The sequence below is a fragment of the Erythrolamprus reginae genome, chromosome 1, assembly GCF_031021105.1.
Source record: "Erythrolamprus reginae isolate rEryReg1 chromosome 1, rEryReg1.hap1, whole genome shotgun sequence".
Classification (NCBI taxonomy): domain Eukaryota; kingdom Metazoa; phylum Chordata; class Lepidosauria; order Squamata; family Dipsadidae; genus Erythrolamprus; species Erythrolamprus reginae.
The window spans coordinates 385,666,597-385,682,077 of NC_091950.1; the positions used below are offsets into that span (position 1 = coordinate 385,666,597).

At 41.6% G+C, this 15,481-nt stretch overlaps 1 protein-coding gene across 5 annotated transcripts in view; it reads right to left on the reverse strand.

The window, feature by feature from the left end:
* The window catches only part of USP34 (ubiquitin specific peptidase 34), a 167,988-nt gene that overhangs the window by 86,140 nt on the left and 66,367 nt on the right, over positions 1-15,481 (reverse strand). For all 5 annotated transcript variants that reach the window (XM_070734803.1, XM_070734804.1, XM_070734802.1 and 2 more), the window contains 7 exons: positions 10,821-10,975; positions 10,620-10,733; positions 4,257-4,356; positions 3,728-3,887; positions 2,861-2,987; positions 2,626-2,773; positions 2,255-2,355 (listed from right to left, as the gene is read on the reverse strand). In XM_070734803.1, coding sequence (XP_070590904.1) covers positions 2,255-2,355; positions 2,626-2,773; positions 2,861-2,987; positions 3,728-3,887; positions 4,257-4,356; positions 10,620-10,733; positions 10,821-10,975 — 905 coding nt within the window. The remainder of the gene's footprint in view (positions 1-2,254; positions 2,356-2,625; positions 2,774-2,860; positions 2,988-3,727; positions 3,888-4,256; positions 4,357-10,619; positions 10,734-10,820; positions 10,976-15,481) is intronic.

A 15,481-nucleotide genomic window follows, 5' to 3' on the forward strand; every position in this document is an offset into this window, starting at 1 on the left:
CTACTTGGAACCTTGATAAGCACATTGCTTTCAATGTGTATTTTTCATTGTGTATGCTTACTTTCTTGTAATCCCTTCCTCCCCAATATTGTACTCTGTGGGGGCAGGGGGAGAAGCTATTTCAATAACTAGTGTCTCTTGTGCTTGACTCATCATCTCTCACACACACTTTGCATAGTGGAAAGATTGGCAAGAGAGCAATTAAGAGAGAGTAAGTCAGCTCACAATATGAATTACTGGGTTGTTTGTGTAGAATGCAGTTGCCAACACTAGCGCATTCACTAGTGCATGCTTTCCATGTGTGTTCCCATTATGGGTCTGCTTACTCTTTTATAATCGCTTTGTTTCCAATTACTATAAATACAAACATTATTTTCCCTTTTGTTAATTAACTCAGGGCAAGGGTGAGGTTTCCAAAGGCCAGGGGAGTGTTAGAAAGCCAACAAAAGCCAAATGTGTGATAATTGTTTTGAGTCTGCTATTCACAGAGTCACTGGGGTGAGCAGTCTAACTATAGTGGTACCTCGACATACGAGTTTAATTCGTTTCAGACCCAAGCTCGTAAGTCGATCAACTCGCATCTCGAACGAATGCCTTTAGACTTTGTTTTTCGCGCCGAGATAACCAGAAGCAAGGAGATTCTTGTGCCATCTAGTGGAAGCTCGGCTTGTATCCCGAATTTGAGCTCGGGTGTCGAACAGAAATTTCGCTCGCGTCGCGGCTCGTAACTTGGAATACAGAGATCCCCCGATCATTGCGAGGGTTCCGTTCCAGGACCCCCCGCAACGAGCGGGTTTTCGCGAAGTAGCGCTGCGGAAGTAAAAACACCATCTGCGCATGCGCAGATGGTGTTTTTACTTCCCAGCAGCGAGGAGCCGAAGATTGGGGTTTCCCTGCCGCCCACGCAAACTCCTCGCTACTGCCGCGCCCGCCGCTCGCCCGCCCTTTGCCCGGCCACCCGCCGTTCGCTCGCTGCTCACCCGGCCACCCGGGTTCGTTTGGCTTCGGGACATGCCGGCGGCGACGTTTTAAAACAGCTGCGCGGCTTCCCAACTGAGTCCTGAAGTTCGCCTTTGACTTCGGGACTCAGTTGGGAAGCCGCGCGGCTTCCCAACTGAAAGGGAAAGCCCCCCCAGGCCGGCTCCGATCCCCCAGGCCGGCTCCGATCGTTTTAAAACAGACGCGCCGCTTCTCCACTGACTCCTGGCGAACTTCCCCGCTTTAGGAGTCAGCGGAGAAGCCGCGCGCCTGTTTTAAAAGATCGGAGCCGGCCTGGGGGGGCTTTCCAGCAACCCCCGAGCCCCCAACCCGGGCTCGGGGGTTGCTGGAAAGCCCCCCCAGGCCGGCTCCGATCTTTTAAAACAGGCGCGCGGCTTCTCCTAAAGCGGGGAAGTTCGCCAGGAGTCAGCGGAGAAGCGGCGCGCCTGTTTTAAAAGATCGGAGCCGGCCTGGGGGGGCTTTCCAGCAACCCCCGAGCCCCCAACCCGGGCGAAGGGTGGGCGAGCTGGGCGAAGGGCGGGCGAACGGCGGATGGCCGGGCGAGCGGCCGGGCGAATGGCGGGCGAGCAGCGAATGGCGGGTGGCCGGGCGAACGGCGGGCGAGCGGCGAACGAGCGGGTGCTGGGGGGGCTTCGCCCTCCCGCCAGCAAGAGGGGGAAGACCCAGGGAAGCCGCCCAGCAGCTGATCTGCCCGGCGCCATCTACGCATGCGTGCCCATAGAAAAAAGGGCGTGCAGATGGTGTTACTTCCGGGTTGCAAAATCACAAATTAGCCCGTTCGCAATGATCGGAAACGCAATAACCGGGGGATCACTGTACTCGCATGTGGAGCAGCTCGTATCTAGAGGTACTACTGTATTGAATTTGTATTGTTCTGTTGCTGTGAGCCGAGGAAAAGAAAAGCCCAGTTGTGGTCACATGATTTCCTATTTAGCAACTACTTTGCTTAGTGATTGAATTGCCAGTTCCAATTGTAATGGTTAAGATGGTGGCCCAGGAACCAGGGGACTGTGAGCTTTAGTTCCACCTTAGGTTCAAAAGTCTGGGTGACTTTGGGCCAATCACTCTGTCAGTCCAACTCGCCTCATAGGGCTATTGTTGTAGGGAAAATAGGAAGGAGTATTATGTATGCTTTTTGCCTTGAGTTACTTATAAAGTAATAAAGTGGGATAAAAATCTAACAAATAAGTAAATATAATGAATTTATTTTTACTACAGAATGTTTTATAATCAACCTCTGAATATTTATTAATACCTGCATATCTTTAAACCCCAATTCATGAAGAGTTTTTTCATCATAGTCAGTTGTTAGTTCATGTCCAGAAGAAATCATTCTTACAGGCCCCATGAGACCCCCTAAAAATGAAAAACAAATTTGTTTTCAGTATCTTGCCTTCTACTCTAGTCACCAAATATATGACAAATCATTTAACAGAACTACAGAAGTAATAGATTTTATATTATTTTATTCACTCATCCATGTACTAAATTGAGAAAAGCATTAGAACAGCCTTTTTGGAGGATATGAGCGTAGTCTCAAAATAGAGACAAAATTAAACCTATCATCCAACTCAAATTGGATTGCAAATCAGTCACGTTTTAATCAGAAAAGTACTAAAAATGTACCTGGAAAATCTCCTTTTCTACTGATTTGACCAAATTCTTGCAAATGTGCTTGCTGATTCAGCTGTTCTTTCTGCAAATTTTCATACCAATGTGTAACTTCAGCTCTTAGATCTGCCACCTGATCACTTGGATACATTTCAATTGTCATCTGGAACAGAACACATTATACATTAAATGTATTTTTCAAATAAGAGATTGAAAACAACATATGGGTTGAAAGCAAATGAAGACATACTTTGTCAGGAAGTCCAGCTGGTTGACAAACAATTCTGAGAGGTAGTAATTGTTTATCACTCAATGCTTTTAAATGGCTGCTGATACCAGTGCCTTCTATTTGCCATTGCCTCAGATGATATGCAAACCTGAAGAAAAAGTATTATGAAAAGGGAAAACAATGACAAACTATTTCTTCTGAGCAAATATATGGAAATGCACATATCTACCTGTTCAAGGTGAAATTAATAGGCTGAGCTAACATATTAAAAAAAGTGACTATGAATTTCTTAGTATTTTAGAGCTTGTGGTGTTTATGGGCTTTTGTCAGAATCTAAAGAACTATAAAGATAATTTTATGAGCTTAATGTTTCAGTCTTGTTTTAAAAGTGGGTTACTCAACACTCCATAGGAAACCAGAAGATATTCCAAAACCAGAATGATTTATATCAGCAGCCCCCAACCTTCTGGGCACCAAGAGCTGATTTCATGGAGAAAGGTTTTCCATGGACTGGCGGCGGTGGGGTGGGTGGTGGGCTTGGTTCCACATGCTGCCTGCATCCTGTGAACGGGGCATCACTTTTTTGCATGGCCTAGTTTCTGGAGTGCCATGGACCAGTACTGGTCCATGGACTGGGATCTGGGGATCCTTAATTTATACCACAGTCAAGTTTCTTTCTCTCTTTTATTCCAGCCCTACTGCCTAGTCCTTGAAAATAACTCACTTCAATTTGTAACAGAATTATCAATTTTCTTTTGAAAACTCTAACTGAAAGCAGTTAAAAATATAACACATTAATATTGAGACCACAAAAATAATGTCCATAACTGCCAGTCATTTTTACTGAGATACTACTTTTTGATAAAACAATACAAGGATATAGTTTACCTTCTCCGAAAAGCTTCTAAATGAGTTTTAAGCATGAGAAGTCCTCGTTCAATAATGGTAAGACTGGAATGAGAATCTTGCTCTAGATTACTAGATGCTATCATCAGGCTTTCCATGCACTTGCTAATAAATTCCTGTTCTTTCTCCAGACCCGTTTTACCTAAGAGTTAAAAATAAATGAACTAGAAAAAAAAATCCTGTTTACATTTCTTTTAGCATTAGCATTTAGACTTATATGTCACTTCATAATGCTTTTACAGCCCTCTATAAGCGGTTTACAGAATCAGCATATTGCTCCCATCAATCTGGGTCCTCATTTTATCCATCTTGGAAGGATGGAAGGCTGAGTCAACCTTGAGCTGGTGGTGAGATCTGAATTGCTGAACTACAGCTAGCAGTTAGCTGAAGTAGCCTGCAGTGCTGCAATCTGTTACCCCGGCTCTTATTTTATTTCCATAAGAAAATAATAATAATATACAGTGTTTTTGTTGGAATTCTAAGCCCAGAATTTTCAAATAAATTATCATACCATTAATATAATAGGAATTAATGTACTGTATAGCTGCCCGGCTCACATCTCCAGATTGAGCTCTTAAAGCAATGCCCCAAAATTGGTCCATACCACACAACTGTAAAAGAAAAAAGAAAAACTAATATAGGTGACAGTTGACAATTTATGTCCAAGAATCAAATACAATTATCTACCATATCTTCCTCACGTCTTTATCAGTATTATTGGTAAGGATTTTATTCTACACCAAAGGAAAGCACACAGATATGAGAAAATAAGGACGCCTCACTGAAATTGCCTTTTTCAACAAACAATCCTGATCTTCATTTCAACATTAGTAAAGGAATGTAATATAACAAATATCATGCACCATTTACATTTTGTAGTCCATTGTGTAATTTAATTTTAGATCAGATCAGGGTCACATGTCTAGATCAAAAGAACATTCTGAGGTCTTCAAAAATGTTAAAGATGCCTGTGAGTTTGGAAATGAATGTCAAGTATTTGCCAAACAATTGGATGTTAATTATTCCACTGTCTAGAAGATTAAAAAAAGTGGAGATGATTTCAAACAACTGCCAAATTGCTCAGGTCAAACCATCTTAGGAAATTCACACAGCATGGTGAAAGAAGCCTCTATAAACTCCAGAATTTTATCACTAGTTTTCCGGTAGCTCTCATCACTAATGAGATAAAAATGTCCTTTATATCATTAGAAATAAACCACATAAATTAGATCTACTGGAAAGGTGTGCCAGGGGGAAACCTCAGCTGTCCAGAAAAAACACCAGGCCAAAATCAAAGTTTATTCAACTAAATAAAGACCAGGATTTCTAGAACAATGTGCTCTGGACAAATGAGGCAAAGATGGGGTAATTTGGAAATAGTACTAGATAACATGTTTAATGAAAACCAAAGATGTCTCATAATAATCGGATAAAACTATAAAGCATGATGGTAGAAATGTTCCTCTATTGCATTAGAGCCTAGAGAGTAAAGGGTACAAGGCTGCATTCTTTCCCCTTATTTGCTCAACCTATAGGGTGAATACAGATTAAGGGAAGCTGGATTGGACAAAGACACTCCTGGTATCAAAATTGAAGAAACATACATCAATAACCCGCAGTATACGCTGAAAGCAAAAATGTAAAGAATCTGCAAGTCCTAGGAAAAAAGGATAATGAACAAAATGAAACTAGAGATTAAAATTAAATATAAAGAAAACCAAACAAATTACAAAAAGTGGAACAACCAACCTTAGAGGGTAGCTAGCTTGTGCCTTTTAGTATCAAGCATCAACAGTAAAAGAACAAACAGTCAAGAAATACTGTATGTCACAGACTAATTTTTGCTGAAATGGCCATGAAGCTCTTGGAAAAGGTATTCAATGATCAGAAGCATACACACCATTGCATTCCCTAAAATACTCTGTCTGGCTTTAAATTTTTTTTACAAAATATTTAATTCCAATAAAAATCTTACCTAATTACAGGAATGACTGGACAATGGCGTAGTCAAGTGATACTGTTCACTGAGCAATTCCTTATTAAGGTGTATCTTATTAAAGATACATGTTAATATTAATAGAAGATAATATCTGTAATTCAGAATTGAGCTGTGAGGTCCTTAAGTGCTCTATGAGGTTGGTTGTTTAATGCAGATGTTTATTTTCCAACTAGGTAGCATCATCAGTAGTAGAACGAAATGGGGTTTGCTCTGTTTATATGCTAGTGGTTTGCCCTGTCAAATGTTGGTGGAAGTTATTTTTGATGGTTCCTTGAGTAGGTGGATGTTCGTTTGAGTTGGTAGTTCCTTGAATAGGATATTATTTATTGCATGATTATTGGTTTAGTATTAGTCTTGGTGTTAATCTTTGCTTATATATCCAGTTTCCCCCCCAAAAAGATATCTCCTGATAATGAGCCCAAGCACTTATTTCAGGGTTCAAAAAAATATAAGACACGGTCCTATTTTCATGGAAATATGGCAGGTATTGATTTCTGGAGGGAAGATATTTTAATCTTTCTGTTTCCTTTTTGGTTTATTGATTGTCTTTCAAATTTATGCAGATGTTGTTTATCTCTACATGCCTGTTGATGACTTCCAGGAATTATCTGGCCTTTTTGAACTTAGCTTGGTCTAGGACAGGGATGGGCAAAGTTGGCTCTTCTATGACTTGTGGACTTCCAACTCCCGGAATTCCTGAGCCAATCATGCTAAGCTCAGGAATTTTGGGACTTGAAGTCCACATGTCACAGAAAAGCCAACTTTGTCTACCCCTGGTCTAGGATACTCAGTTTCCCAATAGAGGTTATGGTTAAGTTTGATTTGTATTTGTATTTCTAAATGTATTTGAAATTAAGGAGTTTTCATCATATCTTCTGGTTGCTAGTTAGTATTTATGGATGCATTCTGCTACCTTTTCTGCCTGATTGTACTACAGAGAAATTGCCAAGAAAATTCCCACCAACATTTTTTAAAATCTTTTTTTATTTGTGTATACACAAAGACGTTACAAAACGTACAAACATACATTGATAGGAAGCACAGTTCCTATTTAGGTTATAGCTGAAGATCGGTCTACAATTTTTTTTTCATATACTTGCCATTTAGTTTACTCATTTGATACATTTGTGATTTATTTGAATTTTTCTCCATATATTTCTAATTTCTGATCTACTTTTTACCCTATTTCAGCTAATCTTTTTATGAAATTTTATAATTTTATAATACATGTTCAATCTTCAGCGTCTATATACATTTATTTGCATACAAATCTTTTACATTATATACGCACACACACACATGCATACACAGAGAGAGAGAGAGAGAGAGAGAGAGAGAGAGAGAGAGAGAGAGAGAGAGAGAGAGAGAGAGAGAGAGAGAGAGATTTCATGATTCCAAGTTCCTATTTTTTAACTAGTCATAAAACCTGTTCCAAGTTCTATAATATTCTGTTTCCTCCTTATTCTGCAGTTCTTTGGTCCTCTTATCCATTTCGGCACAATCAAGAATTTTCTTTATAATTTCATTTTCACTTGGTATTTCATCTATTTTCCATTTTTGCACATAACAGATATTAGCTGCCATTAAAATATGAATTATTAAATGATATATTTCTTTTGGATAATTTCCAGATATAATTCCCAATTTTTTAAAAAATCTGATTTCCAATCAATTGTTATATCTTGTATCAGTTTTCTAATCTTAATCCATTTTTTTTAGCTTTCTCACATGTCCACTGTTGATGTAGTATGTGCCATATACTTTGTGGAATTTCCAGCATAAAGGTGATATAACCTTGAAATTGTTGTCTAGTTTTAATACTCTATCCTCAGTTAATAGATATTTGTATCTCATTATTTTCCCTAGATTTGTTAATACTGGGGGTTTTATTGCTTCAATTGTTGATAGCCAAATTGGAATTTTTGTGTAATGTTTATTCTTAATTTTCATCCAAGTTTGTAATAAAGCTTTCCTAATTAAATGCCTTTGGAAATACAGTACAGTCATACCTCATCTTACGAACCTAATTGGTTCCAGGGGGAGGTTCGTAAGACGAAAAGTTCGTTAGATGAAACATTGTTTCCCATAGGAAACAATGTAAAATCCATTAATCCGTGCAATGAAAAAAAAATGCCGCCGCCCGGCTGTCACCTTTTAAAACAGCCGGGAGGCTTCCCAGCGTCCTCCTGAACCCAAACGCCAAACTCGAACTTCCAGTATCGGCGTTCGGGAGGCTGCCGAGAAGCCCCCCAGCTGTTTTAAAAGGTGACAGCCAGGCGGTGGGGCTTCTCAGCGGCCTCCCGAACGCCGAAACCGGAAGGGGCAGGGGGGGAGAACGGGAGGCTCAGCATTCTGTCAGTCGCAGCGCTGGCTGTCAACTTTTCTTTTTAGCACTGGGGAGGCAAGTCAGCACTTCTGCACCTGGCCAGTGCTAAAAAGAAAAGTTGACAGCCAGCGCTGCGGCTGACGGAATGCTGAGCTTCCCGTTCTCTCTCCGCCCCCTCGCCCCTTCGCCTACCTGTGTTCCTAGGAGAAGTGCTGATGAGGAGCAGAAGGGCTGTCTTGCCTCAATCTCCAGCACTTCTCCTAGGAACACAGGGAGGCGAAGGGGCGAGGGGGGGGATAGCCGGCAGCTGTGGCAGCTGCTGCAAGAGGCTTCCCTGCCGCTCGCCCATGGCCGGCAGAAGATCGCTCTTGCCCGGCTTCCCCGCGAGGCAGCAGGTCAGCATCCTGGGCGGGCGGGCGGTGCGGAAGCCGGCAGCTGCTGCAAGAGGCTTCCCTGCCTCCTCGCCCACCGCCCGCCCGCCCAGGATGCTGACCTGCTGCCTCTCCCCACGCCCCACGCCGGCCCGATCCTGCGCCTCCTGCTTCCCCACCCAGCCAAAAATACAAAGGCGGTCTGCCGCCGCCCGGGGAGCAATGGGAAGCTGAAGCCGCCTGCGGTTTCAGCCTCCCTTTGCTCCATACTGCTCCGCCCTGGCTGGGGGGGGGAGCAGGAGGACCTTCCTGACTCCCTCCCCCCAGCACTTCGCCCAGGACAACAGGCAGGGCAAAGCAGTGTGGGGCAAAGGGAGGCTCAAACCGCCGCCGGCTTCAGCTTCCCATTGCTCCACGCCGCTTCCCCTGCCTGTCATAGTGCGGCTTCCCAGCGGCCTCCCGAACCCGAACTTTTGCCGAACGGCGTTCGGGAGGCCGCTGGGAAGCCCCGCCGCCCGGCTGTCACCTTTTAAAACAGCCGGGGGGGCTTCCCAGCAGCCTCTCAAACGCCGAACCCGGAAGTTCGGGTTTGGCGTTCATAAGACGAAAAGAAGAGGCAAAAATTTTCTGAACCCCGGGTTCGTATCTCGGGTTGTTCGTAAGACGAGGGGTTCGTATCTTGAGGTACCACTGTATTTGTATATTTTGTATCTGTCATCCCATATTAGATCATGACGTCCAGCTCTTATATCATGATCCTCAAGATCAATATTTTTTTATTTTTCAATGATATCCACTCTTTAATCCAGGTCATTTTTGCCGCTTAATGGTATAGTTCCCAGTTGGGTAATGCCAATCCTCCTTTTTCTCTAAAATCTTGTAGGGGTTTTAATTTAATCCTGTTTTTTCCCCTTGCCAAATGAAATTTGTATTTACTTTATTTTAAATTATTTATTTACATTTTTTTAAAATGGTTTCTCTAGATTTATTGGGACAACTTGGAATAAAAATAAATTTTTGGGTAGTATATTCAACTTTGTTGCCAAACTTTGTCCAATGAATGAAATTTGAAGTTTATTCCAATTTTCTATGTCTTTTTTTATTTGTTAAATTAATTTGTTATAATTGTCCTCTTTTATCAAAAAATACTTTGCCATCAACCATATACTTAGATGTTTTACTTTTCTATTTGTACATTTGTTATTTGTTCTAATTCCAGTTCCTATTTTTTGTCATTTTTTAGTAATTATTTTTGTTTTGTTTTTATTTTCAATCCTGCCATTTTGACAAATTCTTATGTCATTTTAATTAATTTTGATCCAGACTCTAACTGTTCTTCTAGAACAAACACCAGATCATCGGCAAAGGCTTGTAATTTATATTATTTTTAATGTTTAGACCTTTGATACCTTGATTTTCTCTAATTCTATTTCAGAGGGATTCTAAAGTTAAAATAAACAGGAGTGATGAAAGTGGGCATCCTCGTCTTACTAATTTTCTTATTTCAATATTTTCTGTTAATTCACCATTTATTATTACGCTTGCAATTTGTTTATCATAAATTTTATCAATTAATTTTGAAAATTTAGGGCAAAATTTTATATAGTCCAATTGTAATTTTATGAATTCCCAATTTACATTATCAAATGCTTTTTGGGCATCCAGGAAAACCAATGCAAGTTGCTTGTCGAGGTGAACTTTGTAATATTCCAAAATATTTGTTATGATTCTTGTGCTATTTTTTGTCCTGCCATTAAATATTTCTTCATTTCATTTTCTTCTACATCATCTTGTTATTTTACTAGGTATTATTTTGTAAAATTCATATTTATTTGAGTTTGGTGTGTAAACATTTATAAAAAAGACAGATTTTGATTCTATCTCTAATTTTATCATTAGGATTCTGCCTTCCCACCAACACTGATAGGGAAAATCATTAGACTATAAACAGGGAACAAAGCTGCTTTGTTGTGAGCTGCCCCGAGTCTTCGGAGAGGGGCGGCATACAAATCTAATGATTCATTTCAATACAATTCACTCCCTTCTAGCAGTGATGGTGTTATCGGGTTGGGTAATAAAACATCTACAAGAAAACAACCATGCTCAGAAAACACCAAGGATTCATAGACATATTAATTTTACAAAAAATGAAACAGTTGCTCCAGTACATTTGCTTACCTCTGAGTTTGAACCACCATCATACGCACTAGTAGCCAATCGAGCCAAATTACATAAATGCTGAAACAAGTTTAATCCAGTCATGCTAATTGTTTCAGGCTTCAGCTGAGGCATCTAACAAGAAAAAGAATTATAATTTTTGAAGCATGTGCTCAATAGAAATGATAGCTGATTATACAGCAAAGATCAAGTCGACTTTACCTTTTCTAAAAAAAGATGCTTATAGGTTTCCATTCCCATGGCGTGCTGATCTTTACTTCTTACTTGATTTAAAAACCAATGTAGAGCATCATCATAACATTCAGAATCTTCAACTAAGCAATGCCATAGTACATCCACTTGTTCCAGACTCAACCCTAAAAATTCAAATATATTTTATTTATGAAATTTGCTATCCATTTTTATTCAAAACCCATCCTCCAATGGGTTATAATGTGGCTTAATATCTCTATATAATATACAACCAGAACAACAAAACCCAATAGCAGCATAGGTTCAATAAAATCCTAGGTTAGCCTTTATTTTTCTAATCAGTGAATTTCTGATAAACATACATTGTCATGGTGATGTGCATGATGTCCATCAGCTCCAGAGTTTTGGTGTACTAGACCTTGTCTGGGGAAGGAGGGCAGGTTGCTCCAACACTCAGAATCCATAGGCTGCATTGCTCCATCCCAGAAACAGGTGCCGTTTTTGGAGTGGTTGCTCTGGAACAACACTGTGCCTGATCTTAAATGTTGCCCTATTGCAGTGCAGAGTCACATGACATACAGATGGTGTGAAGTGGACTGGCATGCTATCTTTCCCTAATATGACCTCTAGAATAGCGGTGAAATCTACTTACCTTCCTTGCCGGTTTGGAAGCATGTGCTTTGTGCACGTGTTTTGCGTGTGCTACCATCATACGTACTTATTCAAAATGGCAACGTCCGGGCAGATCCTTGCATGGCTGCCACTACCAGTTCTCTCTGAATCAATGGCCGCTACCAGTATACCCAAACTGGGTTGAAACAGTAGCATTTCACCCCTGCTCTAGAGATCTTTCAAAAGTAAGTGCAAGATTGGGAATATGTGGAAGTGTGGGAAACCTGCAGGATGGGAAGTAGGCCCAAGGCTGTGAGGACCCTGAGGGATGGGAAGCAAAGTAGAGGATGCCTATGGGTACAGGAAGCCTTGGGAGGCTCAGGACAGGTGCCTATTGTTAACCTCCCAATGCCTCCCGCACCTGAAGCATCCCATGTGCCATTTAATGAAGCACTGGGAGGAACATGAGTGGGGGTTATTAAGCAATGCTATGACGTGGGCATTTTGCTTATCGACCATTATGACTTGGAACCATGAGGCAGGTTCCATTATGTTGTAACTTGAGGACTACCTGTAAACTGTGGAAAATGCTCCTTTCACATGTGACATGAACCAAATTAGACTATAGGGAAGCTGGAAAAATTCATGGAAGATTGAGCTATCAGTGTCTATCAGTACTGATGGCTATTTATTACCTTCAGAATCACAGATGCCATGCCTTGTATTCCAGCTGCTAGGGAGCAACAAAAGAAGAGACCTATCACTTTTATGTCCCTATGTTAACTTGGTCCTGCAATAGTACCATTTTAACACTATTGTGTACTTCAGACTTATTAGCTGATCCACAATATAGTTGTAAACAGTATCAAAAGTCCTCCCACCATCAAAATGTTTCAAGAGTTACATTGCTCAAAAAGGTCATCCATCAATGTTGACGAAGAGCCAGTTTGGGCTAGTGCAGGGGTGTCAAACTTGATTTCATTGAGGGCCACATCAAGGCTGTGTTTAACCTCAGGGGCCAGGGTGAGCATGGCCAGTTCTACGTCACTCGTGTCAGAAGTGCCTGTGGTGGCCTGAGAGTTCTGCTACAGAAAACGGGTCCCTGAGCTTCTACAATCCCTAACGGGTCCCAACAGCCTCCTACAAATCCCTCTGTCAACAAAAAATGGAGCTTGGACCAAGTGCAGGCCAGTCCTTCACTGTTTCCAGGGCAGCCCCATGGGCCAGATCTAAGCACCCCATGGGGTGGATCCGACCCGCGGGCCTCGGGTTTGACACCCTTGGTCTAGTGGTTAAGGTATAAGGCTAGAAATTGGGAATGGGAGACTGTGAGTTCAACTCCCACCTTAGCCATAAAAACCAGCTAGATGACCTTAGGCCAGTCACTCTCTCTCAAGTTGGTTGTTGTGGGTAAAATAGAAGGAAGGAGTATTTGATGTACTTGTTGCCTTCAGTTATTGATAATAAAAATAAAAGGAGAAAATGAACCTGAACATTCCTTCTAAAGTGCTGTGGGAGAGCCCAAGCATAGGTTGAAGCATCCCATGTGAAGGGATGCTTCAAGGACTAAGTAATAAATATCCAGCCATGCCTCCTCTCTGGCTCCACTGCATCAGTTGTTTTACGAAGGTGTAGACTTAAAGGGAGTCGGAACATCATTAAATCTAATAATGCCCATACCCTGGACCAGAAGACCATAGGGTGGGTTTGGACTCTCCTGCAACACACATAGAAGAAACATTCAAGTAAGACAATGTTCATTCTCCTGTGTGCTGCTTGGAGAGTCCAAGCATGGGATATACCCAAGTTTAAAGACTCAAGGGCAGGAAGAAGGCTAGTCCAGAGTCCCTGAAGTGGAGTAGACCCTCTGCAAAACTCTCCTGCCAAATGAGGCTTCCGCGAATGTGAAAGAATCCAGCCATTAGTGTCTAAGAGAGGGTGAAGGTGATGTCCACATTGTCACCCTGCACATGTTCTCAACAAAGGCTTGTGTGGCCCGAGCTGCTGTAGTAGCCACACTTCTAGTCCATTGAGCAGTTACGCAACATGGCAACAGAGTAGCCCGGACTGCATAGGCCTTTGCGATGCATGTTTCCAGGAAGGTGAGTATTGGGTAGATGGATGAACAATCCACTACTGGTCTGCTGATTTTCGGGGAGAGGGCTTCAAATAGATCCAGGTGCAATACCACTCTGAGTGATTTATGGTGGTCCTGCTCAACCAATCCACTTGCATATTTGATGCCCCAGAAATGTGTTCCTTGCTGATGGAATAGACATGACATTCTGCCCAGAGAGCTAGTTTCTGGGCCTCCTGCACGAAGCTGTTGTACGAAGTGCCACACTGGCAATTGATGTGTAATCAGATAGCCACATTGTCTATCAAAACCAGGACGTGCTTGAAGTGATAAAGATGAACCGCTCGCAGCTCCAACCAATTTATGCTTTTGGACAAATCCGATTGGCTCCAATGTTCCTGGGTCACCTGGGACTGGACTTGAGCCTCCAACCGAAAAAAACTGGTGCCTGTTGTTATCGTAATGCAGGTGGGTTCCCTAAATAGATAGCCCTTTACCATGGCGCTGGAAGTCCACCAATGGAGAGATCTGAAATTGGTCAATGAATGGGACCAACTGAAGCATCCGAATCTGTGTGATAAAAGACCAGATGCTGGACAGATGGTCCTGAGACAGAAATACCTCACAAGACTCTGTGTTTATCACCGCATTGAAGTGTAGGAGGTTGGTGGTCAGAACAAGATGGCTCTTGGAGATGTTCACAGAAAAGCCATGGCCTTATAGGGCTTGAATAGTGATGATGTCATACAGGTAACACTGCAGCCTTATCAGACTCGCCCTGAGGATTGCCGCTACCATTGCCAAGAGTTTGGTAAAGATGCAAGGGATGGATGACAGGCCAAATAGCATGATTCTCTATTGACAATGAACCCCTGCTAAGTTGAATCTTAGGAACCTTCTGTGTGATGGCCGAATAGGCACTTGAAGGTGCCTATATCTATGGAGCTTAACAGATCCTTTTGTCTGATGCTTGTTTTAAAGGATTGCATTATAACTTTGTTAACCAACTCAAAGACTCGAGATACATTCCACTGTTCAAAGGACCAAATGGTAAAAAATATAACGATGAAGCTCTTAAAGCCAACAACTTTAACACATTCTTCAAGTCAGTCTTTGTAAACAGCAATGGCTCATGCTCAATATTTCCTAGTCATACCACTAATAACAACAACAATCTAACACAAATCCATTTTACAGAAGATAATGTTGGAAAGGTTTTACACAACTAAAACCATCCCTATCTATTGGATTCGATGGACTATGTGCATACGTCTTAAAAAAGCTTTCCTCATCTATAGCTGAACCTCTTAGCATAATTTTTGAAAAATCCTTCAGGACTAGCTTCTTACCCAACTTATGGTCACTAGCTACAGTATCCCTATCTTCAAAAAAGGAGATCCAAGTAATGTTGAAAATTACAGACCAATCTCAATGATTGGATACCTGCAAAGTCAGGTATCAATCATAAACCAATCCATTATCTTCACCTAGAAACCAACAACCTACTCTCTAATTTGGTTTCAGAAAAAATTATCCTGTAACCTCCAACTCCTACAATGCAAAAACGTGGACAACACATCTCGATCAGTGCAAAACAACAGATACAATTTACATAGACTTCTGTAAAGCCTTTGATTCAGTGGTACACGACAAACTTCTCCTGAAACTCAAATCCTATGGCAACTCTGGACCTCTTCATGATTGGCTAACTGATTTCTTGTCAAAAGATAACAAGTGGTTAAAATAGGGAGTACCCTATCAAATCCTGCACCTGTCAACAATGGTGGCCCTCAAGGCAGCGTTCCAGGACCAATACTATTCATAAATTACATAAAAGATCTCTGTGATCATATTACAAGCAACTGTGTTTTCATTGCTGACAATGTTAAATTATTTAATACCACCAACAATACTGCTACCCTTCTAAAAGATCTTGACCATATATCAAAAAGACCTTGACCAAAGGTCAGACAACTGGCAA